Source organism: Numida meleagris, chromosome 5 (assembly GCF_002078875.1).
Source record: "Numida meleagris isolate 19003 breed g44 Domestic line chromosome 5, NumMel1.0, whole genome shotgun sequence".
Classification (NCBI taxonomy): Eukaryota; Metazoa; Chordata; class Aves; order Galliformes; family Numididae; genus Numida; species Numida meleagris.
Genome location: NC_034413.1, coordinates 52,683,548 through 52,710,276, shown reverse-complemented (window position 1 = coordinate 52,710,276; position 26,729 = coordinate 52,683,548). Strand labels below are relative to the sequence as shown.

Sequence of the window (26,729 nt, the reverse complement as noted above, 5' to 3'; positions counted from 1 at the left end):
GCTGCCAGGCAGGGCTCTGGTGCGGCCGGTTCCCCCGCACCCCGCGCCCCTCCCGGCCCCGCGAGGGTCGGCCGCCGCCTCTCCCGCTTCCGCGCCCCTCTCCGCCGCACCGCCCCCGGGGTCGCCCCCTCCCGCCCTCTCCTTCTACTGACGCAGTCCGTGCCGCACCAGCTCTAACATGGCGGCGAGGCGCTGAGGAGCGCGGGGCGACGCGGGCCGCGAGCGGGGTGAGTGGCGGCACCGCCATGTGGCCGGGGGAGGGCCGCGGCCTGGGCGGCCGCCGAGAGCCCGGGGCCGGGGACGGAGGGCGCGGCGTGGCGCCGCGGGGCCTGAGTCCCGGCACGGAGGGGTCGGGAGCCGAGCACCTCCTCGGCCCGCCGAGGGCACCGCGGGGTCCCTCTCGCCGGGCGCCGCGGCTCCTTGTGCGGGGTGGTGGCTCCGAGGGGAGGGCCCGGGGCCCCCCGCGTGAGGGCGGCCCGTGGGGGGAACGTGGGGCCCGGGGAGCTGTGAGCGGGCTGGGGCAGGAGGCGGCGGCCGGGGCCTGCTGAAAACCGCGGGCGGCGGTGGGGGCTGCGCGGCCGGCACGGCTCCCCGCTGCGGAACGTGCCGCCGGGCGGGCTGCGCGGGGCCTGGGTGCTGCTCGGCGCCGGCCTCGGAGTTTGAATGAAGCCTTCCTCCTCCGCCAGAAGGCGAAGTAAGCGACTGTCTGCGTGCCACATGTTCTCCTCCCTCCGCAGGCCTCTCCCAGCGAAGCGGAGCCTGGAGGAGCTGCTGTGGCCGGCAGGAGGGTCCCCGGCTCCTTCCTAGGGCTTTCTTAAAGCTCTTCACGGGGTTTTGTGGGAAATACGTGTCAAACCCCTTGTGTTTATGGCCACGACCAAGCTATTAGTACTGCATATGTACGGTTATTCTTTAAATCTCTAGGAGGCTTTGGAGGAGAGAGGCTTAGGAGAAAAAAGAATGGTGTATTGAAACAGGCTGAAATTTCTGTTAGATTGCATTACAGTTTGCTCAGAATGAAGGGAGTCTTCCGTAGTACTGATAAGGAAGTCTGTCTGGTTGGTAGCTGCTCAGTGTTTGACTTAAGTTCGTTATGTTTTAGTAAGAGAGAATATCCAGTTTTTCGTGTCTTTGTTCCATATTACTTGGAGGAAAAGCTGTTCTTTGGGTGGAGATAGATAATGGGTTTTGTTGGTTTTTTTTTTGCTTTATTTTGTTTCACAATAATGCATAGGGATCAGTATGAGTCATATTTTTAGGTGCCACCATGTTAATGATCAAAATAGGACAGCTAGACATGGTTTATGAAGCAATACTTTATCTACATTTGAAGAGCATATAATTTTGATTTATCATGGTTTTTCTTGGTTACTTTTAAGAATTTGAAAAAAGTATGGCTTTAGTATATGGGGTAGGTCTGAAGGGGGACATACAAAATAGTATTGACGATCCTTGGAGAGCACCCTTTGGTGCTATACGTTTTACTAAGACCATTTTTTCCAGACGTCTGTTGTGAAATAATTTTTGTTTTGGAGTTAGCTAATCGATCATCCAGCTGTTAATTTTTTTTTTTCCTGCATTAGGATTTCAGAAAGTCAGCGGGCTATGAGGAAGCTGGGAGTTAAGCATATCTGCTGCAGTGGAGGATGTTACTGTAGTGCAGTGTGATGTCTCCACTGCTAGTTCACTCCTCCGTGCTGTGTGTGCTCCCATACGAGAGCCACCTTCCATTTGGAAGCAGCCAGGGCTACATCCAGCTGTCTTCTAATAAAGCGAGGGTTTGGTTGGAGGTTGGGGTGAGGCTGGGAAGGGCTGTAGAACTAAAGTAGTTGAGAGAGGAGGAGAACAAGAGATCACAGAACAAGATTTTTGGGGGTTATGGCTGGCAAATGTAGGTCAGTGTTAAAAACCGTGTGTTCGGCTGTTACACAGTGAAGCCTTAATCTGATCTTCCGTAGCTGGGAAAGAAGAAGAGATTTCTCTTCTGAAGTCTGTTTTGGTGATTCCAGCAGGTGACTGACTTGCTGATTACACTGTACCTTTTAAAAACTTCTTGTCTTTTATGCAACACTAAAGCTTGCTTTTTCTTGGTATTTTCTTAGTTCTAAAATTCTGGTTTATTAGTTAATGGCTTCTTCTGGACCTAATGCTGCTCCGGTTTCCAGTTGTGAATGGTAGGATTGAAATACTCATGTTCTTCACCACTTCTGGGAGTTCTGTGAGCACCAACTAAAGGCACTTAGTTGTGCACAGACCTGGAGAAACACGTCTGTTTTTTCACACTCTTAACAGCAGACAAGAAAAAAAAAAAGGAAAAAACCTGAAACTTTTCTGTGAAAATCAGATGATAGAAAAATGTGACTTACTCTTAGCAGAAAGGTTTTTCCTTGCTGTTGATGTAAGTGCATAGATATTTTAAGATATTTTTCATTTTAGGTCCTTTATTAGGACACTAAAGGGAAGGGCATGATCTGGTGAGAATTTGTATCCATGTTCATATAGTTTTAGAAATAGGTTAGCTTCTCAGCTGAACCTTGTGTCCTTCCAAATGAGACATTACAACTATGTGTGCATTCCTTATGTACTTCAATACAAGAAGCTCAATTTTCTGTTGTTAACTGCAAAAAATCTTACTAAAAGTAATGTAAATCAGTTCTGCTGTGCAGTAGTGTAGGAGTACGCTCTGCATATTTATTCAGAACCAATCTGAACATGATATCTAACAACCATCTAAGAGGATGGCAGGCTCTTGGAAGGCAGTGGCTGATCTTGTCAGGTACCACTTCTCTTGATTGCATTTTTTAGGGGGAAAGATTTTATATCAACAGTTAAAAAACACTGTCAGCATTACTTGAGAAATTCCACAGACCTTTGTAAAATACTACTTTTTTTCTTCAAAACATCTTTAAATCCTCATGATTGCAAAGACGGCATCCAAAATCTGAAATGTGTTGAAATGTAGTACCTTTTTATAAATCTGTTGGCAAAACAAAATCCTGTGCTGCTGATTAGTAAAACGAAAGCAAGTGAATTTCCTTAGTTGTCATTGCAGCTATTCAGGAGGGTTTTTTTGATAGGAAAAGATCCTGCTGTTTGGGAAGACATTGAGGAAATTATTGAGGCTGGGATTGGGCTGGATGGATTTTTGTTGTCGCCTTCAGTATCATCCTAACAGAGCTGGAAGCTCTGACACAGGAATGGTGCTAGTACTAAGATTTCATGTCTCATTTAGCAATCATACATTCATTTGCAGTTTAATCTGTGTAAACCAAACATGTACCGTTCTCAGGCTATGGCTGCATTGTCATATTAAGCTGATATGTGCCACTGCCAAAGTCTTGTCTTGGAAGGAGGCAGAGAAGGGTGTAGTTTTCATGTGTTTAAGGGGACCCACCTGTACCAGGGCTGGCCATGCTGTTGTGTGAGCCCTCCATTCTGAGATTCAGCCCACGTTTGGCTTTAAGTGATTGTGGAACAGCCCTAGTAAATGTGATGCGTGCTTGGTGTGTTCACTTGGTGTATTTGTGTTCTCTAGATTCAAAATGTTACTTAAAAATATTTCTGAAGATTCTAGATGGCTATCTTTGCAATATAAATCAGTGTAGATTTGTCTTAGTGCATTTGAAGATGACCTGAAACAAAATGCCAGGAATGTAGATTTATGTGCTTTATTTTTCATTTGGGCATCAAATGAAGACCACTGCCAAAGACAACTGTAAATTGATGCAAGGAAACTAATACGAAGACAAAGTCAAGGAGAAAGTAAAAGTAGGGGAGAGGAGAGCAGGTATGAGTAGGTGATGACAGAGAATGAAATGGAAGAAGAGGATGTAGTAATATTTTTCCTGCTAAATACATTCTTGCTCCAAACCTATTCTGCTCTTTGCAGGGACTGGAACAAATTTGCAGTCCAGTGACCTGTGTGGCATGGCTATAGGTGAAGGGTTTTTTTTCCTCAAAACTGGGAAATAGTCCTGTACTGCTGCTTGGCATCAGTTCTTGTGAGATGCGTAACACGTGGGTATTCCAGCTGATGTGCATCTGTGAGTGCACGTTTCAGAGTAACCCATTTCAGTCGAAAGGAACTCTTTTATATTAAGCAGTATTATTACTCAATCCTTGCTAGCATGAATTCTGCAGGACGTGTTTTTTAGCGTATCAACTAGTACGAGTGATAATCTGGCAGAGATGGTTGTGAACAGACTGTGAGGGTTATCTTTTTCTTTGGCGTGGCTCATTTTGAAAGGGAACAGCTGTCTGCAGCCTGGCTGTGAGCTGCCCGACTTTATCCAACAAATACTTGAGCGAAATAATGAGTAATGCAGGTGTGAAGGGATGCAAACCCTGAAAGACACAGCAGGTGATGTGCTGGTTATTGCTGCAGCTGTTCTGGCAGAACTTTTTTTGTTGTATTTCTTTTATTTCTGCAAATGAAATTAACAGTTCAGCGTAGAGTGCTTTTGTATTTATTGACAAACGGGCTGTTCTATGCCCAGGGTGGTTGGGCCTAAAGGTGGTTGGTTGTTTTTTTTGCATTGTTTCTTCTCTTAGTAAGAAGCTCCTCTGGTAGAAGGTGGATGAAAATGCTGAGTGATGTGGTCATCTCAGAGTAGTACTTGGGTTATTGTATCCTTTATTACAGAGTTTTGGAAGGAATAAGCAAGCTGACTTGTCAAGATTGCTCTTCTCCAGAGCATATTTCTGTATGTAGATACAGTGGGTGCCTTTTGGATTGACTTCAGAATCATATTCCCAGTAAATAGTATCTACTTTAACTGAAAATAAATTTAAGGAGAAAAGTATACTAGTCATGTAAGCCCTGTTGTTACCAACGCATAGTATTGAGCTTTTCTTGTAATTTTCTCTCTTTTTATTCTTAGTATTCTCAAATTGCCTTTCTCTGCTAGTTCAGGAATCAATCCATGTACTTGCTTTTTATACAGATAGGTTTTGAGTGATCATTGTAAAGGATTGTATTTGTTGTTAAATACTCCATGGATCATCTGTAACTCAGTAGTACTCTCCTCAGTGAGGAGATCTGTCTGAAGTGCTGGCTGTACAAAAGGTACTTGCATCTATTGGAGAGCAAATGCTCTCTTGAGGTATAGATAGTTTACAGTAAATGTTGCTGATGTTTTAGCCTGGTTGATGAGGGGTGTAATTAAGTTTATCCAGCCTGTCAGTTCTCTCCTGCTTGTACATTTAGTTCCCTGCCTACCCCAGCCTTTCCAGTAGGTTTTGATTCTTTTTTTCAAAATTATTTTAAAGATGAGACAGTTCCGGCTAACTCATTAGAGTCAGTTGCTGCACAAAAAAGAGATACCTGTTAGTGTTATCCTCAAAAGAGGCGTTTGCAGTATCTGCTCAAGAGAAGGTATTTTTATTTGGTGTGATGTGTGTCCACTCGGTGTGCCTGCCCTGAGCAGTTGCTGTCTAGCGCCACGTGCTGCCAGTGTTTATTGGAGAAGGGATACTGTTACATGAGTTGTTAAAGCAGTTTGTGTTTTTTTTTTTTTTTTGGCTGAAATACTGAATATAAATGTTCATGCAGACCTCTTTATTTCTCAAGCAGATTACCTGTAAAGCAGGGTTGAATCCCTCCTTACCCAACCCACTGAAGGCCAAAATGCTTCAAGTTTGGGTACAATTAGTCAGTTACCACACTGCTGGGCGTTAGGTATCTCAGTTCATTTCAATCTGTCAGTTTGGTTGCCAAACAGTACGTATTTTAGCATTTGTTATGAGAGGCTTTCTGCAATAAAATGATCTCTTCCTCTCCTGTGTGGCTGTGTAGCCCGTTGTGCTGTTGGCGGTGTGTGATTTGATGGCCAGCCTGGCTGCGGTCGGGTGTGAGGGCAGCCTGTCCTCCTGCCTGCCTTAGCTGCATCCCCTGCATGCCTGTCCTGGGTCCAGCAGCCTGTGACCTGGCAACATCCAAGTCCTCGGCTATGTGCGCTTCCTCTATTTCTCTGGCTGGCTACAAAAGTTCTGTTAATGGAGGAGATACAGCAAACAGTTCAGCAAGAGGCGCAAGAAGGCTGAGGCAGGGCTGCTGCTACTTTTGGTGAATCTTTGGCTTGTGTGAATTAACGTACTTGTTATGCAGCTAAGCATATGTCTGCTGAGGTTCTGCATGTTTGCACAGTTTAGCTGTGCTAAGAATCATGTGGGTGATAAATTGTTGAGTGGTGTTGCGTGTAAATCCTTCCTGTGTTGCTCTTGTGATTTTTCGCTGTGTAATCTTGGCAAGATGCTAGGAATGATGCTGAGCACAAGGAGAGGGAATGCAGACAAATGTGGTTCTAGAGTCTTTTGATTCCTTGTAGCCTCTCCTTCAGAAACTGGACTGACAGATGGCAACAGTTGTATATTTTGAGGCTCTTTTGCGGCACAGCTATGGGTGAAGCTTTAGGAAGGGTGTATGCTGTATGTTGTTAGATTTGAGTAGTGTTTTCTGGCAATAAAAGAAAAAAAAGAATTTATGGATTAAATTTCAAGTTCTGGAAAAGGTACTCTAGTCGTACGGATCTTTTTGCCATCGCTGTTTTTTTCCCCTCTCTGAATTCACTGAGGATGGGGCCTCAGAGAAGTGCTATGACTGAACGTGATGTTGGAAGGCCGCGGTTGCAAAGGAAATTAAGTTACTGCTTGTTACACAAAAATAAGGGGATTTATGTACTCAAAGGTATGAGAGGAGTTGCATTAAAACTATCAAGATAAACAGATAAGCAGTGATATAAAAGGAAAAGAATCAATACAAAGCCAGAATTGCTTCATTTGGCAGTAATTATGAAAGATCTACCTCCTTTTTATGATATAGAATGGTTTTGATCCACAACAATCTGTGAAATACACCTAAAAATGAAAGTTTAATCCTCAACATAGCAACATGTTCTAGTTTTTATCATCATAACTTAGCTTCTGCTCTTTGACCAATCTCCTTATCTGTGGCTAAAGTCGTGGTATTTCTGAAAGCACGCCCACCTGACTTGCTCAGTTATTGAGAGGAACTCAATGAAAATCCGTCGTGTTACGTTGCTTACTTCTTTACATCCAAGTTTCACAAAATAGCACACGCAATCAGGAGCAGCCTGTCACCTCCACAGTCGAGAAGTCTGTCACTTCGCCTCAGGTCTGTACATCCCGCTGAGGAGTTCCTCACGGGAGAGGTGTGCTAGCCAGGCTGCAGGAGTCGCTGCCCAGAGCTGTGGTCTAAGCTGTTGCTGTAGTTTACCATGGGAGAAAATGTACTGTGTAAGCAGCGGAGCAGGCTATATGGGCGGTTCTTTGTGAGAGCAGGTGGATGCTGCTGTCAGCATAGATGGGGAGTGAAAGCAAAATATGAGATTAGCAGCAAGACTGTTCATCTTACACTGTCACAAAATGATGGATTCAACTACAGTGGTTGAAGTTCATCACTTTGGGCTGTCCACTTTACTGTGCTCCTAAACATTACAAGCACAGTGTACTTTCTTGAGCCGCTGTAGTTTGTGGTCGGGGTGTATTAATAGAAACTGAGTTTAACTGGCCAGGTAGTGAACTGCAGCCACCGGTGTATTCTTGAGGAAAAGAAGCTGCCCCGAGGCTTGTCCCCCTGACCAGAAGGTGCGCGGCCTCCTCAGCCACTGATGCTGAGCCAAGCAGACTCCAAAAATGAGTCTGTCTGAACAGCTGAAAGGCAGTTGCAAAAAGCTGCTTTGCACAGCTGTCTGGTCTCAAAGCTGACTTTGTCTTCCTCTGGTGCTATTTTACCTTGAAGATTCAAGTATTCTAGGAGCAGACAACTTGAGTGATTACCTATACCATCTGGAAAACAAGAAGACTTAAAGCTTTATTATCCCCACACCATACAGTGTGTTTTGTGTTTGTATTTCCTCACCTGAAATATGTCACTGAAGTTTAAATTTGATAACATTGTAGCAAGAATGAGCAGAATTACTGGGTGGTTCCACAAAATGTGAAAATGGCCTAATATACATAGCGCTTTCTTAATCTTTAAAAATACTCATTTTGCTACCTGTTTCTAAGGTTTCTTTCGATTTTTCTTTTCTGCAGTTTTTGTTGTCTTTGTAAAATCTTACACATTGTGGAACTTGAACATAGACTCACTACACAGAGGGGTAAACTCATTTTTATTTTATTATTTACAGTATTAAAATTTTCGAAGCCATGGGAGTAAAGGTCCAGAGACCTCGTTGCTTTTTTGACATAGCCATCAACAATGTACCTGGTAAGAGAATGAAAATAATCCATTCAATTACATATTCCTATAAAATACTTAAGAATAATACAAATACCAGTCACCTTCCTAACAAATATGGTATTTTCTTCTAGCTGGAAGAGTGGTCTTTGAACTATTTTCAGATGTGTGTCCAAAGACATGTGAGAATTTTCGCTGCCTTTGCACAGGTTTGTAGATTTTAATGTTTATTTATAATTCTAGATGTAATACCACGTTAGCTAATTTAACATCTGTGGTACCTTTTCCTAACTTTTTTTAGGTATAGAATTAAGTACATCAAACACTAGTTCTTGTTATCTCTGCAGATTTAGCAAACTTGACATATACATCTGATGTAGAATCAAAGCAGTTGTAGTTTTTGGCTTAAGACGCTGCAGAGAGCATATACTAATCAACTTAATCAGCTTACTGTGCCAGCATTTATTCTTTTACTAGCACGGATACTACTGTTTGCATTGGATAACATCATCCAGTCTGTAAAGGTACCCTGTAAGAGGTCAAGTATGCAGGATTACTTTTCAGTTTTACAATACTTTAATATGTTTGAAAGCTGTTGCTGGTATGCATTAATATTTTTGCTTCACAATAATTTTGTTGGATACGGGCGATTTCTGCTCCTAGTGAAATTCAACTTATTTATTGAAAGAATTATTTAAGAATATTCTTTCCTAGAAGTATTTCTAAGTAGAATTATTTCTCAGTGCGCTACCTGTTTTGGTTGGAAATGCTGACAGCTTAGCAGAACTTGAATATTATCACAAGAATGATTCTGTGAATACGTAAATCCGTGTTTAATGTCTTCAGCATTTTCCACCTCCTTTTCTTTCAGTTTGTTGTCTTTCAGGTCAGTGCTTCATAGCTGTTAATACTGAGTCACTCAGTACTAATTTGATCTCAGTCAGGTGTGAGTGCATAATTGCGTTCATGTCAAGTTAGCTAGAACACTTAGTGCAGCATTTATCCTGTCTGCAACAAATGTAAGCATTATCTCATCTAGGTATACTGGCTCAGAATCAGGTTATCAAAAATTGTTAACAAATCTTAACCTTAATGTGATTCTTTTTATTGGATAGTAGCATGTTTTCACGTGTCCATGGTATTCTTTATTTTCTGTCAAATGTCCAAAAGTCAGATTTACTGCATAAGATGTTATTCCCTGATAACTGATTTAAATTTTAGTCTTGATGTCTTTGAACGGCATTTTAGGTCAGAAACATGGTTCATTGTTTAGTTTAAAATCAAATCAGATTTAAAATCATGGGCTAAACTATGCTGCTTTAAAATATTTAAGAATAGTGAAGAAGGTATATTGACTAAGTATTTATGTTATTGATCATAAACAAATTTTAATTTTTAATTTATTTACGCTTGCCTTTTTTTCTGGTGGTTTTGAAAAAGATATGCTATCTTCTTGAAATGGGTCAGCGCCTCTGTTTTTACTGGCTTATGTGTTAGGTGTGTGACAGGCCAGTAGAGTATACAGCTACGCATTTATCAAAGTTCATATCAGAAGTGTTTTTTGTAGCTAGTCAGAGCCATGTGGAGGCAGCAGGTGAGTTCAGAGGCAACTGCCAGTTTTGCAGCTCAGAATGAGATTGTAAGAAGATACAGTCTAATGGTTTGGAAGCAGTGAAAGGAAGAATTCTTTATCTTCTAGCGTAGTCCCTGCTCCTTACTCTTACACTTTACTGTTACCTTGAGGTTGGCTCTGACATTCACAGGGCCCCCACCATGAGCCATTCATCTAGCTAACTCAGCAGAGGCATTATTTGAAGGTCAGAGCAAAAGTAGGTAGTGTTTTGCTGAGGCAGAGCTTGGTTATAAGTCTGAAGAGAATTAGAACTGATGCAGAGCAGGAGGCTGGCAGTTGGAATCGTGAGTTGGGAAGGTAACAAAATTCCTTTAAAATCATTTCTCATTCTCTCCTCCTCTTTTTTTTTTCCATTTTATTTTTTGGCTATGAGCTTTTATGCTACTTCAATCCTGTAACTGAAGATCTGAGTTTCTCACTTGCTTCTGAGCAAAGATTGTTCTGTTAATCTGGCTGTTTAATTTCAGTCAATCTACGTAGAAGTCTTCTCAGCAGTAATAGTAATGTATTGTCCCCTTACATGATTCAGCCTCTCCAGATAGGTGGAGTTCTTAATTTAATTCTCTGTGAATTAATTGTGGCTGGACTGGCAAAAAAAAAAAAAAAAAAAAAAAAAGATTGTTACTATGTTATGTTGTATACTAATGTCAGTAAGGAGTTGTTTTAGTATAACTGTAGAAATAAAAAGTAGTTTCTGTGTTGCTTTCTTACTGGCATTACAACTATGTGTCCACCTCGCAAATTAATTTTTCAGAGCTTGGTAGATAGTTTTGATTAAGCATTTAAATAACAAATTCTTGTAACGGAGATTGTACAGCTACAAAGAGTCATTTTGTTTTTTGTTCCCCTTCCTCTCCTTTAGGTGAAAAGGGTACAGGAAAATCCACCCAAAAGCCATTGCATTACAAAAGTTGTCTATTTCACAGGGTAGTGAAAGATTTTATGATCCAAGGAGGTGACTTCAGTGAAGGTATGATGTGAATCTGTCAAGAAAAAATTAATGCTTATGCAGTATAATATTTTGGGAGTCCTAGACAGCATCATTAATTTACATTAATAATGCAGTGTAACTGCTTTTTTACCTGTTTTTGGCATAAGAAACTTTACATGTAGACTTGTGTAACAAAAATACATAGGTTTATATACACGCATTCTGCTCTGTGACCTCACATCTCAGAGAATTAAGTACCTAATTGCAAGTTATAAATGTGAGGATAAAAATACATCTGCTGCTGAGAAGTAAAGAAAAAAGGGAGCGTATAGCAGAATGCGTAGGAAAACTATTTTTCTCCAAGTTTGCTTCTGCTTAATGGTACTATGAAGATGTGTCTTGATCTTTGCAAGTCTTGAAGAATAATGTTAGTGACTTGGATGCAGCTATATCAGTATTTTGCATTACAATGCATCTTTCACATGATGCAACTTTTTGCACTACTGTAAGTTGTAACTCACGTTTCTTCTTTCAAGGAAATGGCAGGGGAGGAGAATCCATTTATGGTGGCTTTTTTGAAGGTGAGAGTTGTATCGGTCTGCTCTATTTTGGTGGTACCATAAGCAATTACCAATACTTTCTGTAGTTTCAATTCTGTAAACCTGAACAACTTCATTGTTTTTGTGAAGGCTTTGTCTGGTATTAGAGGCCTTTTATTTTACTTCAGGTAATATTATTTTACTTTTAAAACATGAACTTTTTAAATTGATGAAAAATAAAACCACAAACCCTTTCATATGTCAGTTTTACTGGATTTACAATTTTAGGAAAATTTTTCCGCATAGTATTCTGATTCTGAACATATATTTTTTTTTTGCTTCGGTGTCTAGCTAAAAGTTAGATTGCCTTTTCTTCCAGTCAAAAGGAGAAAACTTGACTCTATTTTGCCTCTCTTGCAAATCTTACCTTTGTATGACAGTATAAAACCCTGCTTTTCTGAACCCAAGAGGAATTAAGTATAAGGAAGCCATCCGTTTTCTCACAGTACTGGTTCTACTTCAATCATTGGTGCATAAGAACTTTTCTCTCCAGCGTGCTTCTCAGCCTGTGTTTGTCAGGAGTGTACTGGAGCATCTCTGTTTCTTGGAGCAGTTTCATATTACACCTAAGCCCATGTGATGGCTAACTGCTACTGGCAGGGCTGGTTATCCTCCCTGCCACTTTTAACATTGGACCTTGTCTGAACTTGCAGCAAAGCATCAAAAGAATGGTTCACTGCAGAGTCAGGCTGCAATTTTATATCAGATGTGTTGAATGAACAGTTTGCAATTGCTAAAAGGAGGAGGTCATACCTTGCCCTGGCCCTCATTCGGATCAAACTGCAAACTGACTCAGCTTGCTAGAATGTCTGAAGACTGTTAAAGAATGTACTTGTTTCCCTATTAGTGAGTGGATTCAATTTAATAGATAGCAAGAATCAGAACCAGCGAAAATGAGAGAGGTGGGAGAAGCAGCAAAACCTGTATTTTCTGGTGGTTGCACGGTGTTTTGTTCTTTTTTCAGCTCGGTCACAGTGTGAAGTTGAATCTATGGAAAGTATTGCTTATGTGGCATCCTTAACCGACTCAACTGTAGGATTAGATAGACACTCAGTGCTATGCAACACAGCAGTTATACAGGTGACCACAGAGTAAATGGGACTATCCGTATTACTGGCTGTTACACTGTACGATGTGAAACCATAACCTTACAGATTACATACTTTTCTTTTTTGTTAATGCTGGCTCCTGCCATTTGTATCTTAAGGAGTACTAGGCAAACTTCATCGGTATAGTTTGGATCCCTAAGCAGCCTTTGTGCTGTTTTGTGGAAGGAGGAAGATAGGCTTCTCTCTTACAGGTGTCTTAAATGAGAAATGGTGATTACTTTGTGCAATTTCATTAAGATTTAATCTAAACTGTCAAAGTGATGTGCTGTTTAGAAGTAAAAGCTTAATTCAAGTTGAATTTATTTTCTTGATGACTGGCTTAGTAAGGTCATTTGTGTAGGTGACAGAGAAACAGAAACATTTTGTTATTGCCATCGAACTGACTATCCATGTGTACTAAGCAAGTCAAAGTAAAATACTTCGTGGAAGAAATAGGGTTTCTTAATAGTGCACAGCTAAAAACTTTTTTTTTTACTCCAAAGATGTAGTGACCAGCATGTGGAGAATAAAAAGATCTCATTATTTTCAGCTGTTGCTCTATTAATGTTGGTAGCAAGAAAAATAGAACAAATCTCTTAAATAAGAAAATTCATTTTTTCATTTTTTGTTTTTCTCAGGCTATAAACTATTAATTCACACTTCCCCTTCTTAAATTATGTTATTTAGAATGAAAAGAATAATGTATTTGAATAAATAGCTATTATTTTGAATTGTTTTAATGCAACATTTTACAGATGTGACTAGTGAATTTATTTAACATGGATGAGTTTACTTAGAGCATTCCTCTAAGCATATGCGGTGTGTATATATATAAAGTAATTGAAAATACTTATTTTAGATGAAAGCTTTGCTGTAAAGCACAACAAAGAATTTCTTCTTTCAATGGCCAACCGAGGGAAGGATACAAATGGTTCACAGTTCTTTATGTAAGTATTGATCTGTTCTGAATTGTGTGTGATTTGCTGTTTTGTAAGCTGTAAAGATAATTCTTTGGGTTTGTATGGGTGGTAGTCTACAACATATAAAAGTTGATGCCTCTTTAGGGAGTTACATGGAGGTCTTCATTTTCCTAATGATCTCTTTAGGGAAACTTTTTATCACTGTGCTGTTTAGTGCTTATTGTCTGTGCAAAAGAACTTTTGGTCCTTTTCAGTAGCTGTCTTCTAACTCAAGCAATGATGTAAGTCTGTTAGCTCCCTGTAAAGCATTTTCACTTTCTTCTAGTATGTGTTGTCTGGAAGGAAGCAAAAAAGCTCTGGGGGTTCTCTAGCTCAAGGTAGCAGAGAAATTTTCTGTCACAAGATGGCTTCTCAATGCAGTCTAATTTATAGCTCTATCTAAAGCTTAAACCTTTGAAATGCATCTGCATTACATGCTTCTTTAATTCAGTTATAGAAGTAAATAGTTGAAATTCATCAGTCCTTAGCCATGTCTCATGACCTTAATTAACGTGGTAAGTTGTGCTTGTGATTTACCATTAAACTGTTATTTTGGAATATTTGGGTGATCATTACTGTATTTATCTCAGTTTTGCTTTGTTTTTTTGTTTTGTTTTTGCCACGGCTGACATGTGTGTGCCTTAGTAGTCATAATATTGGGGAAGGCTATGAACTGTTCAATTGTCTGCAGGTGTAGAGAGTCAGTTCTACTTCTGATGTCAAATGTTCTGCACATACAAATTTTTTTTTTCCTCCTTTGCTGATTTATTTTCCAATAAGTTTTCTTTTTTTCAATTTTGCTCTTCTAAGACAGTTGCCTTAATTTTTATTTCTGTTCCTGATAGTATTCCTGCAGTTTATTAAATACTATTCTTATTACATTTTTTAAATGAGGATGGGTCTAAAAATTTATCAGTACTTGTTCAGTAAGATGTTGTAAGGGATTGAATAGGTAGTTTGTGTAAACCATGCAATGTTTTTAACTGCACACAAACTTAGAATAATATATATTGGTTGTATTCAGTTTTATTAATTCACTCAATAACTTTCATCATCTGCATATATGTTTCAAATGTTGTCTGCTTTCCACTAAAATTGACTTCTGTTTTTCTCTTTAAATTACACCCACTGGAAACAACAGAACTACTAAACCTACACCTCACTTAGATGGGTAAGTATCTGTCACTTTCTTATACTTTTTTGGGAACTGCCTTAAAAATTAAGTATTAAGAATTCTTGCTTTTGCTTAAATTCTTCAGACATCATGTTGTTTTTGGACAAGTCATCTCAGGTCAGGAAGTTGTGAGAGAAATAGAAAACCAGAAAACAGATGCATCTAGTAAACCATATGCTGAAGTACGCATACTGAGTTGTGGAGAGTTGATTCCAAAATCCAAAGGTAAGCTTTAGCTATACATTTAGGTATATGTAAACTGTGATATAATGTTGCTAATTTTCTTCCCTACTGGTAGATACTAGAATAACTAGACACTTTCTTGGTAATATTATGGAGGTATGATCAGTAAGGAAGTAAGTAACACTGCAGTACAATTTGTCTCCTAAAAAACATAATTGGTTTTGGTGCAGAAGATGTCTTCTCTACTAGCTCAGCTTTAGTACAAAACTGGTAAGCACTTGTCCTAAAGAAGGTGTTAAGTGCAGTAACAGTCTGACTGTCTTCAATAACTGTGTCTTTTTTGAATTGAACTGAAGTTTCAGGTAAGTCTCCAGAACAGGCACATAGGGAAATTTCAGACTTCCCTACTCTTCAGCAGATATCCTTGTTAAATAGCTATAAACTGTATTCATAAACTGGAATGGGACAGAATCTGTCTTTGCTCTGCCGTTCCAGAGTTGAACATGGTATTGGAGACTGGATTCTGGTTCTCTTACAAAATAAGGGTCAATCTAAGATGCTGCTGTCACTAGAAAATCTCAGTAGATGAGACTCATGATACATGGTTAGTCGGAATTCTAATAGGGATTGTCATGGTTTTTTGTTCTCAGCACCTTCTGGTGATAAATACTGTGAAGGGTTGCACCAAGGATTTTGAGGCATGAGACAAGGTTAATTGTATCTTTGGCCAAAGAAAATGTAAGCATTCAAACTTGTGCTTCTTGGTCGTTTTGTTTTCCTTATAGTAGTTCTCTGGTTACCTGTTGCGGTGCCTTGGAGCATGAATTTGGCGTCTGAAGTGATCTTTAAAATCCCTCAAAATTCTAAGTAATAGCTCATGACTTCTCAAAAGCTCTGCAATTTCTTAAATTAACTCATGAGTTGTCCTGCATGTTAGGACATTGTTTTTAGATTTCTGGACAATATACAGTAGTGCTATATCGGTTGGAAAATGAAGAGGTAGGAATACGTGTATAGTGTGGATGGAGCTAGTGGGTGAGATACCCTCGCTCTGTGTCTTCCTTGGTTAGCCAAACCCTTTTTTTTTTTTAAAGCCACTCAAACAGGCTTGAAGTTGGATGGCTAGTTTCAATTGAACTGACTTACAGCTGTTAGACAGGCTTTTAAGTACTCATCAAAGGAACAGGGGAAAAAAAAAAAGGCATTTTTCCTTTAACTTTTCTGGAGAGATCTGACTGGTCCTACCTGTTTGTCTGCGTGGTTGTGCATCTTTGGCTTGGTACTGCTAGGATCCTGGAGACTCTGCTTCCTGTAGCTGGTCTGGTGTGCCATGGAGAAAGGTTGCTGCCAGGGTGATGGGGGAAAGCCGCTCAATTGGCCATAAGGCAGAGTACTAAATAATAGTGAGCAGCAGGAGTATTTGGAAATCAGCAAGACTTAGGCGCTAGGACTGGGAAGGCAGAGAGCAGGGCTGAGTGCAGGGAGGAGTATGGGCACTAATGCAGAGCCAGCCTGATGCAGGTGCTACTTTGCAGAACAATCCTGGTGAGTGGAGAATCCTGCTATTGAAAGGGAAAGGCTTTCTGTAGGATCTACAGAGGGAAGTCCACTGCTACTGAGAGAGTCACCATGCAAGGCTGGGATTGTTTGCTAAATGCGTGATATGAAGCAACTGAGCTGTGTTAGCCTGAGGTAGCAGAGATCAAAGGAAGAGTTTGTCAGCCAGACATCAGCCAAGCTTCTGTCCAAAGCTGAGAAGCAGGAGAAACCCTGATACCTATGAGTATAAGGAAGAAGCCAGGGAATCCAGACGAAAGGAGCAGTTTTTGGAAGGTGAGTAGCAGCATGGAAGATGATCAGCTGAATCATCTAACAGTGAAAGAAAGTATTTGTAGCACATTACAGCAGTAGTAGGCAAAAATGAACTGATGCTGTGAAATACGAAGCAGTTACCAGAGGAGTTTGCTTTTGGGAATTTGTTATCTAGGGCAAAGGAATAAAGAGATTGACAGTGAGGGAAGTATAATGGTGGTGAATTTATGTGGGAGGTTATGTTATGACAGCAAAGGAGACTTAATTTAAGATCTATTTTATAGGCTTGTCTGATATGCAACACAAAGGAATGGGCAAGTCCTTGTGGAGGGAATGGTGCGCTAATGTTTCTTGGGTTTGTCTGGGAAGCCAGGATGGCACTACCAGGAGGAATCACAGTAGAAGCTAGGTGTGTGATTTGGATGTTCTTCTATTCGATTAAAGTTGAGGAAAGATTTTGGGCTAATGTCTTGAGTATTGGAATGAAGTATATTATGAAGGGGAGCATGTTATCTCTGGGGAGACCTCATTGTGGCCTTCCAATACTTGAAGGGAGCGTATAAACGGGGGGGGGGTACAGCTGTCTACATGGGTGGATAGTAATAGGACAAAGGGGAACGGTTTTAAGCTAAGGCAGGGGAGGTTTAGGTTAGATGTTAGGAGGAAGTTTTTCACTCAGAGGGTGGTGATGTGCTGGAACAGGTTGTCCAAGGAGGTTGTGGATGCCCCATCCCTGGAGGCATTCAAGGCCAGGCTGGACGTGGCTCTGGGCAGCCTGGTCTAGTGGTTGGCGACCCTGCCCATGGCAGGGGGGTTGAAACTCGATGATCATTATGGTCCTTTTCAACCCAGGCCATCCAATAATTCTATGATGAAGGAAGCATTCATAGAGAAGAACTGAATTAGTTTAGGGATGAGACGATGATCGCCTGACTGAATTAACTTACTGGGCGCTATGTGAATTGAATAATATAAAGATCACAGTTGAATTACAGTGTTGCAGAGGCTTTGAACAGAAACTTTCTCTTGGGATTAGAGGTTAATTGCCTAGAAAAGTGGGATGTTTGTAGTCTTTTCCTTATTTTTATTATTTGGAGTGGAAAGGTGAGTTAGTGAAAGTGAATTAGAAAAGCTAAATTATAAAGGAAGAGTCTCTTTGGCCAACTGGTATTTTTAGAAAATCTTAACGGAAATTTCTAGAGGCTCTTTTTAAAACAAACAAAAAAAGCCACAACAAACTTAAAGAAACCCACTGATGTTGTGTCAGTGTTTACAAAGGTCATTATGGACTAGCTGTGCTACTGTTGAAACAAAAATGGCTTGCAATTTGGACAGTTTTTTGTCAGGAGCTTTTAATGAAGATTTCTCATGAAAAAGGGCATTTTTTTTTATTAGGATTCTGCAGAGTGCATTGCTAGCTTTGTTTCAAGATCTTCACTGATGTTAAAGACATCCTTGTAGAACCACTGCTGGTAAACATGTGCCTTCTGCAGCTTAAAAGGATTATGGCTGTCTTCCTAATTCATCACAGGACAATTTTGTAATAGAACAAATCACTTCAGTTAGCGCTTTTTTTTTTCCCCTGTGAAAATTAGGAAGTGATGATGCAAAGTTATGCATTTAGTAATCATGGATTATCTACAAAAAAACAGAGAATCACTGCTTTCTAAAGCTCTGATAAATCACATTTGTCTGGACTTCTGATTTGTCTCCTCCCTTACTTCTTTTCTTGTCCCTCCAGCCCCTAGACATTCACTTCCGTAAGCTCTTTGCATAGCATTGGTATGCCTCTTTCTACGAGCTGGTTGCTCTAAACTGTTGCTTCACAGTTTTCTATTTCGTGGATTTATTTAAGTGAACTGACCATTGGGTACAAACTGTGTGTTTGGGTTTTGACAGGTTTAAAATGAAGCTAGAGATGGAAGCTGTGAATTACGAGATGAGATCATCTGTTCTGGCCTTTGTGCCTGTTTCTGGCCAGGTCATTTTTTTCAGGTCCAGGAGTCTCATACCACGTGTCTAACTAAGAGTTGCTACATTTCATAACACACTGAAATGTGGAGATTGTTAGGCTGTATTGTGCAGTGTGGTCATGTAATTCATAAAGTCTGGTGAATATATGTCATGGTGAATGGAATAGGAAGTAAAGCATCAATTTCAGATGTGACCATAAGCTGAAACCTAATCCTGAAGTTAACGATCTGGAACAGTTGAACAGTGAATAGAAGTCTCTTTCCTTCTCACTGACCTTTGTGCTGCAGGAGTGGCTTAGTCTGTTGTTTTGGTCTTTAATTGGCCAGAACCACACTGGTTCAGTATTCAAAATAGTCTTTGCTCCTGGACAGAGTGAGTTAGTTGTCATCAGAGAGTACATAGGTTGCTCCTATGGAGAAGTAATACCTCCTATTTATTTTCTGAGATGTGCTGACTCTCATTTCCATTAGGAACCATAACTGTGTCTCTACACAGTTAGTATTGTACGTATCCGCTTAATTTTGTACTCTAAAGCATATCCAGTTACATCCACCATACAAGAGGCAATATGAAGTTCCCACGGCACATTGTTTATCAGAAAGAATCTATCTGAACCACAACTGGAATCGTGTTTTGGTTGGCCAACTATGGATCTGTCCTCTGATTTTATAATTTTAGTCCAAATGAGAATTATTGTTTCCCATGAAAATTACGTTTGTGGGAAGTGCTAGCCTATTACTACAAATAATGCATACCAAGGCAGAAATTGACTTATTATTTTTATTTTTTACCAACTAAACGGTATTATTAAACAATAATATTTAATGTAATTGTTGTTGCTTTTGATTATCTTTGGGAAATTGCTACCTTCTAAGTTGTCATTTTGGAAAAATGAGATCAAGTTGTTGTCAAACTGGAGAACTTCCACGCTGCACTCACATGATTGCTGCTACTGATGCCTACTGCTGCCTCTCTCAAGCATCAGTCAACTTGATGATGTCTGCAAAGCAATTGTAGATCCTAATATTGATAATTCCAAAATTAATGTGCTATTCCGTTGAATAGCTGCTTGGTTTTTCCAAAGGGCAGTTTCCAGATCTACTCTTTATAGAAGTGTTTCCTCTGCCTCAAGTTCTCTAAATGAATGTTACTGGTTTTCTTAGCCTTCAGATCTCGAGCCTGCTTATGTAGAACTACTTTTTAGGTATAATTGTTCAGTGGTGAAGATTCTTTTTTTTTTTTTTCTGTCTGCATCGGTATTACGTTGTGCAGTTAGTGATAGAATGTTTCTGCAACTTGTAGGAGCCATGCCAAATAAGATTCGGTGTTAATTAGAAAATTTAACTGTGATTATGCAGAAACAACCAGTGTGCCCTTCTGGAGCTTTCAATAGAAATTTTGATTTTGTGGATAATAGCTTAATAGAGATTTCTTAACACATTGGAGAGTATCCATGCCATTTAATTAATTTACCTGAAGTGCGTGATGTCTAAGTAGGTCTGAGTTCAGTTAGAGGGCATAAAAAGATGTGTGTGTTCTTGTATTACTTCCTACTGGACTACTGTCACATTGCAAATAAATGTCTGATTTGCAGCTCCAGTAGACACACAAGAAATGGTAATGTACGTAATTAAGGAATAGTCTGCTCTTTAGTGAGGTTCTTTTTCATAGCAGATGGTTAGTAAGCAGTTTGTACCTTTGTGTAGAAAAAACACAATGAGCTTAAGGATTAGGGCTGTTCTCTGAGCATTGTTTCACTTAGCAGCAAAATTGGTAATTTGAGTCTACCCTCTGCTGGGCTGACTTCAATGGACTTAGTGTACACAGTTTATTTTCTTTTTGTAAACTTCTCTCATTTGTGGTTTGAGTATCTTTTACATGAAGTCAGATTACATCAAAAGTCAAATTATTTTATAAACTTTAAGAAATTAATTTTTAATAGTGCATATATAGCTTATGTTATATAAAATGTTATCACAAAACATACACAGTTACACTAATTCTTGACAGTACAAATTTAGCATTTCAGATGTTCTTTGTGGAAAAAAAAAGGTTAGAAATTCCTTATATATTTAGAGACATGTACTGGATTTTACTTGAGAGAGACAGTCTTTTCCCCCAAAACTTTGTTTCAGAGTATTTTGATGAAGCGCTTTCGTGACACAATTAAAAGCAGCTTAGGAAGTGGATTTTTCTGAGAATTATTTATAACTGTTTAATATGTAAATATATGTCTTTATTGTTCTGACGTAAAGCCAAAAAAGAAGAAAAGAAAAGACACAAGTCGTCTTCCTCGTCCAGTGACTCGGAAAGTTCAAGTGATTCAGAATCATCTTCTGATTCATCATCGGATTCTGAGAGCGCTTCAGAAGAGAAATCTAAAAAGCGAAAAAAGAAACACAAGAAAAATTCCAAGAAACATAAGAAAGAAAAGAAAAAGAGAAAGAAAAGCAAGAAAAGGTCAGTCTTGAGGGTTTTGTTTTTTTTTTAAAACATGTTCCTGTGCAGTATTTTTTTCCTCTACAGTAACAACACAAAGTACTGTTCTGTAACTGAGGAATTAGATGTATGGAAGTTTGGGAGACTGTTTTCGTATATGACCTTTTTTCTGATTTGATGGCAAAGGACAATGTCTATATGCATACATACTGCAGCTTGTAAAAGAATGAAGGAAATGGACCAAGACTTTCATATTTGGATTTGAAAAATTGCAGGAATATTTGATTTTAAGTAAGCGATGGTAATTCTGTACAGTTCAATTTCAGTTGTATGCAGTGGGATTCCTGTACTGTACAGGAGCGTAAGCAGAACTAAAGAAAAAAAAATTAAGTACAGATGAATATACTTAACACCATTAGTTCTGACCGATGTGCCGAAACTATTGCAGTTTCACTGGAAGGTGATGAAACACAAAAAGTTCTTACTTCTGAAAGCAGATGTTTCTGATCTAGTAGTTCTGTCAGTGCAAGTCACATTTTTCCAAGCTAATTGTGGAATGTAAGAAATACTCACTTAGGACCTAAGCTTGCTTTCTGTAAAATTTAGTCTATTTCACAGACTTCTATCGTTTATATCAACTACTTGGGAGTTAGAATAGTTTCTAGACTGTTATATGTGAGTGTAAAAATCTGAACTTGACTTTCTTGATATATATTTATTTTAAAAGTCTGTCTAAATACAAAGTAAGTGTTCAGTGTTGCATCACTAGACTACCTAAAATTAAAAGTATTAGTTAAAAATCAACTGCAGTTGCATGTTTCAGAGTAAGGATATAGGAAAAAGAAGTTGTTCCTAAAACAGTTCTCTTTGTTCCCCAAGTTTCTTATTTTATCATTTGTATGCTGAATTGAGAGGATTTCTGAATTATTTTTATAGATAAAAAGCTTTTTTTATCCAATTAACTTGCCTTAAGCATAAATATTTATTTTTATACAAAAATATAGCTCATCTAGTGAAAGTGAAGATGAAAACCCTGAAGCACAGCCGTTATCTACTGTCCGTCCTGAAGAAATTCCTCCTATACCTGAAAACCGATTCCTAATGAGAAAAAGCCCTCCTAAAGCAGATGAGAAAGAAAAAGAGAGGAAAAGCAGAGAGAAGGAAAGAGAGAGGTAGTGTTTTGCATCTGACTAGACACTGATAGTGGTATGGTCATACTGCTGTATTAAAACTGCTGAGTTCTTTCCCTGTTAAACACCTGAATGTTGTGATCACTTCTGAATTATTTTTCCAGTTGGCAACTATGTTTTTTTTTTTTTCCTAGAGCAAAAGCTTAATGTTTGAATATGGTTTTGGTGAATGAAAAATTTAAAATGACTGATCCAAGAAAAAGCAAATGGAATAGATTGCAGTTTCATTTAGAATTCATTACAGTTGTCCAAGCTGAGTCTCTAACTTACTCTTCTCTCAAAAAAGAACTTGGCAGTCCAGTGAAATAATTCCTGGTAACCAAATCTGAAGTTTTCATGAGAAATTTTAATTAACTAGCTGATATAGTAATATTGAAAATCTCTCTGCATAACAGCCATCCCTCTCATAATTTCCCTTGAAAAGCACACCTAGAAAATTAGTTTTTGCATTTTCTTCTTTTCCTTCTAAGGTTCCTTCAAATGAAATCTTTTCAATATAGAGACTAGGCAAGCTTGTCTTACCTATCGTTAGGTTAAATCTCTTAAATAAACACATGAGCAGTACCTCTTCAGGCTTTGTCTCAAGTAGGTTATTTTTCCCCTAAGTGGAAGTTTCACATGGAAAGCTACTGCTGTATAATAACTACTGAATATGCCTGTAGGAAATTATGTAAGTTCCATGAACACTGTTTTATAAAACTTGTGCCATCTCAGGTTTTAAGTTTTATAATTACACGATGTAGAATTTCATGATTGCCCATTATTGTAGCTGACTCTGCCAATGCTAGAAAGGCTTAAATGCAGTTAAATAATTAAACTTCACCACTTAAGTTTCTGTTGTCTTACAATAGAAGGTTTAATCAGACCTTACAAGTGAACATCAGCTATTCTCATCAAATGAACTGATAGCAGAGGGTGGCTTTGTATTATCACTGCCAGGACACAATAGTGTCTGTCAGAGCTGTGTGAGGATATGCAATTGTCTTTATCTTCTTTCCTTCCTTCTCTGATGTTACAAACTATACCAATTTTTATTTTTAGTAATCTATCGAATTCCCAGTCAACATACCAGAGAAGGCTGCTGGTGACCAGATCTGGAAGGAAAATAAAAGGAAGAGGACCAAGGGTAAATATTTGCAATCCCTTCCTCAAAGCAAACAACGCGGTAGCACTCCATTTTCATTAGGGTGGTCAATTTTGTAAATAGTGTGCAAATAATCTATGGGTGGATCGTAATTGATGTAGGGGCTAAAGCTTGAAGTCGGACAACAGGGAAAATTTATTTCCTGTTTGCATACCGAGTTTACTTGAAGGAGGGAGAACATAAAACAACAAATGCTTTCATTGCATTGCTCTAGTATTTTGTGAATTCGTGAATTGACTCAGATCAGAGTTCTAGTGTTCTAGTGAACACCAGCACCAGTACAGTGTTAGTAACAGGAATGCAGGGAAGGATATCTGCCTTTGTTGGCAAGGGTGAACTTGTTAGGTTGCTTCTTCTGATTTTGCGCAACCATGTGCTATACTTTACTTGTAACAAACGTATTTATAATGGTCTATCCTTCAAATTTTTAATAAAAACTTCCGAAAAAAGTGTGAAGTACTGTTTTGGTGTGGTTGTCAAAGCTAAGAAGAATTTTCATTGTCAGAAAAGTGAGTTGCATTTGTACTAATTAAAACTTAACAGAAGTCCTCTAAATAATGTTTGGGTACAACCATCCCGAAGGAGAAGTTACCTTACAGTAGTTACTTGATCAGATATTTTTTTATTCCTGCTTTAGCTGAATGATGTCAAATATATTTTTCAGTAAAAAATAGTAACTTTTCAGTGTGAGCTTGGTGAATACCTCTGAGTCATGGTAGGTGCTGTGGAGAATCAACCACCATGGATTAAAACATTGCTTTGAATTTTACATGCTGTGATAGCTAACTTGTACCTGGTTTTCTCTTCTTTTTCTGTCAAGCGTTACCGGACTCCTTCCAGATCCAGGTCAAGAGATCGATTCCGACGCAGTGAAACTCCTCCACATTGGAGGCAAGAAATGCAAAGAGCTCAAAGAATGAGAGTGTCTAGTGGAGAAAGATGGATAAAAGGGGACAAGTAAGATGATTTCTGTTTGGAGTGTGTGCTTTTAAATTTTTGTATACGTTAAAAGTAATACATACTGTCTTCAATTTTCAGTTATAGTTAATTCCAAGAAAACTAGACACACTGACTTGGTTATCCCATTGTGTAACTATCAGACTTTAATCATGCTCATTTGTGGTTACCATAAAAATGTAGTTGTTATTATAAATGATGTAATGTGATTTTAAGCTACAGTTGTGAAGCAGCCTCACTCCTGACTTCATTTTTCAGAGTGGAGGGGATTCAAATTTAATAATTTTTTTTTAATCTTTTTTTTCCGAGGAGTGAAATAAATGAAATCAGGAAAGATAATCAAAAAAGCCCAGGAAGAGGAAGGGAGAGAAAAACATCAGACCACAGACAAGTTTCTGAAAGTCCAAGCAGAAGAGGGGAAAAAGAGAAGAAAAAGGATCATAAATCCAGCAGTAAAGACAGGGAGACGAGAAGGAATTCGGAAAAAGATGACAAGCATAATAGAAGCAAGACCAAGAAAAGAGGTAAATCTAGAAGCCATAGTAAAAGCAGAGAGAAATCAAGAAGTAAAGAAAGAGACTCCAAACACAGCAGACATGATGAGAAGAGAAGATCAAGAAGCAAAGAAAGGGACCGTGAGAAAGACAGAGAAAAAGAAAAGCGCTATGATTCTAGAGGGAGAGATAAAGAAAGAAGTAGGAGTAAAGAGAGAAGCAGAAGGGCAGGTTCAAGAAGTAATGAACATGACCATAGGAAGAGTAAAGACAGGGAGAAACATAAGTCAAGAAGCAGAGAGCGTGAGCATGCTAGAGGAAAACATAGTTCCAGCAGTAGAACAAGGGAACGAAGCAAAAGCCGAGATAGGGGTAGAAGAGGTAGATCAAGAAGCAGAGACAGAGATCGCAGTCGAAGTAAAGAATATTCAAGGAACAGGGATAGAGAATCAAGAAGAAGAAGATCAAGAAGCAGAGAAAGGAGAGGTACACCAGATAGATACAGAGGAAGAGAAAACAGGAGGAGGAGAAACTCAAGGAGCTCAGAGAGAGAGGAAAGTCAAAGCAGAAACAGAGAAAGGTACTCAAATAGAGAAGGTAGAAGCTCATATAAGAGGAATGATAGTGAAAGCCAAAGGAAACGGCATTCAAAAAGCCATGAAAGTAGCAGTCCTGAATCCAGTAAAGGTAAGAAGTCTAGTAGAGATCAAGATAGAAGTCCAGATTCAAAAAAAAGACCAAGTAGCAAAGAGAGAGAATCAAAATCATACTCACACAGGAGTAATGACAAGGAAAAGACCAGATCTTCAGCTGAAAAAGAAATTAACCAAAAATCAGAGAGTCAGGAAAGAGATCATGCCCCTAGTAAGGATAAAAAGTCTGATCATGAAACAAGTCCTGGAACAGATGATGACAGGCATGGATGAGTGTTTGGACTTAATGTTTCCATTGTCTCAAAGTTTTAGAGACGTTTTGAGGAACGCCTTTTTTTAAGATGTGGACTTCAGTTTGGTCTTTTGATAATCTAAAACCTGGATCATTTGTACTGCTAAAGTTTTAATAAACTTGAAATGAAAAACAAATTCTACGTGTAATACAGTGTGCTGTGTTTTAAATATTTCCTTGTTTTATGCATCCTTGTTTGTTGGCAGCTAAGAAGGTACTTTCTGTGCCACATGTATTTTCCACCTGGTGAACTTAGACTAGTGCATACAGTGGCTACCTGTGAAGAAGCTTTTTTCATGTGTGAAAAAAGCTGTGCATATACTATGTGTATTCTTAAACCTAGGATAATTTTATAAGGGGTCATCATCATTCCAGTGTTGGTACATTTGTAATTCGGTAGGTACAAATCCTAGGATTTGATTTGATTTTTAGTGAAGGAGAATGACTTAAATTAATTTCACTTTGTGATTTACAAAATTAATTCTTCACTGTACTTCTGTCACTGCCAACAGTAGAATTCATTTGTGTTGTAAGGCAGTCATCTGCGTTTGGGAATTCTTTCTTTGTCCTAAATTTGTCTGTAGAAGAATAGGGTTTTTTGAAGTACTCATCACTTCACTTGTAGTTTTCTGTAACCTCCCTCTTCTTGCTCCATCTTTGTCTTTCATCTTTGTCTACCGTAGAAAATTCAGCTTGGGTGCTTTAATCTGCCATGTCTCACTTCCTAGTTAATGAATGCACAAAGAAGTGAGAATTACCAGAATTCATAGTGGGTGTCTGCACATCTCGGAGATGGTGGTCACTGGTCAGAATAAGGAACCAGCAAATCCTTTCTATTTTTGTTGCTGCTTACCAGTTTGAAAAAGCATTTAAGACAGGCCCTTAAATTATTATCATTTTAAGAAAAAAATTGCTTCCCTCCTTGCATCCTCGTTTTCTAGAGACTATACTGTGGATTCCTCCCAGTTCTCAAACATACATTACTCAGATTAGTTCCCTCCCTTTTC

At 39.0% G+C, this 26,729-nt stretch overlaps 1 protein-coding gene across 1 annotated transcript; it reads left to right on the top strand.

Moving 5' to 3' along the window:
* On the top strand, positions 93–25,859 carry PPIG (peptidylprolyl isomerase G). Its single transcript, XM_021399810.1, has 13 exons — positions 93–227; positions 8,151–8,230; positions 8,335–8,409; positions 10,696–10,803; positions 11,301–11,345; positions 13,311–13,398; positions 14,552–14,581; positions 14,670–14,809; positions 20,809–21,013; positions 21,997–22,164; positions 23,224–23,308; positions 24,147–24,283; positions 24,593–25,859. Exons 2-13 carry the CDS (start codon positions 8,170–8,172, stop codon positions 25,701–25,703), a joined length of 2,253 nt encoding a protein of 750 aa, XP_021255485.1. The 5' UTR covers positions 93–227; positions 8,151–8,169; the 3' UTR covers positions 25,704–25,859.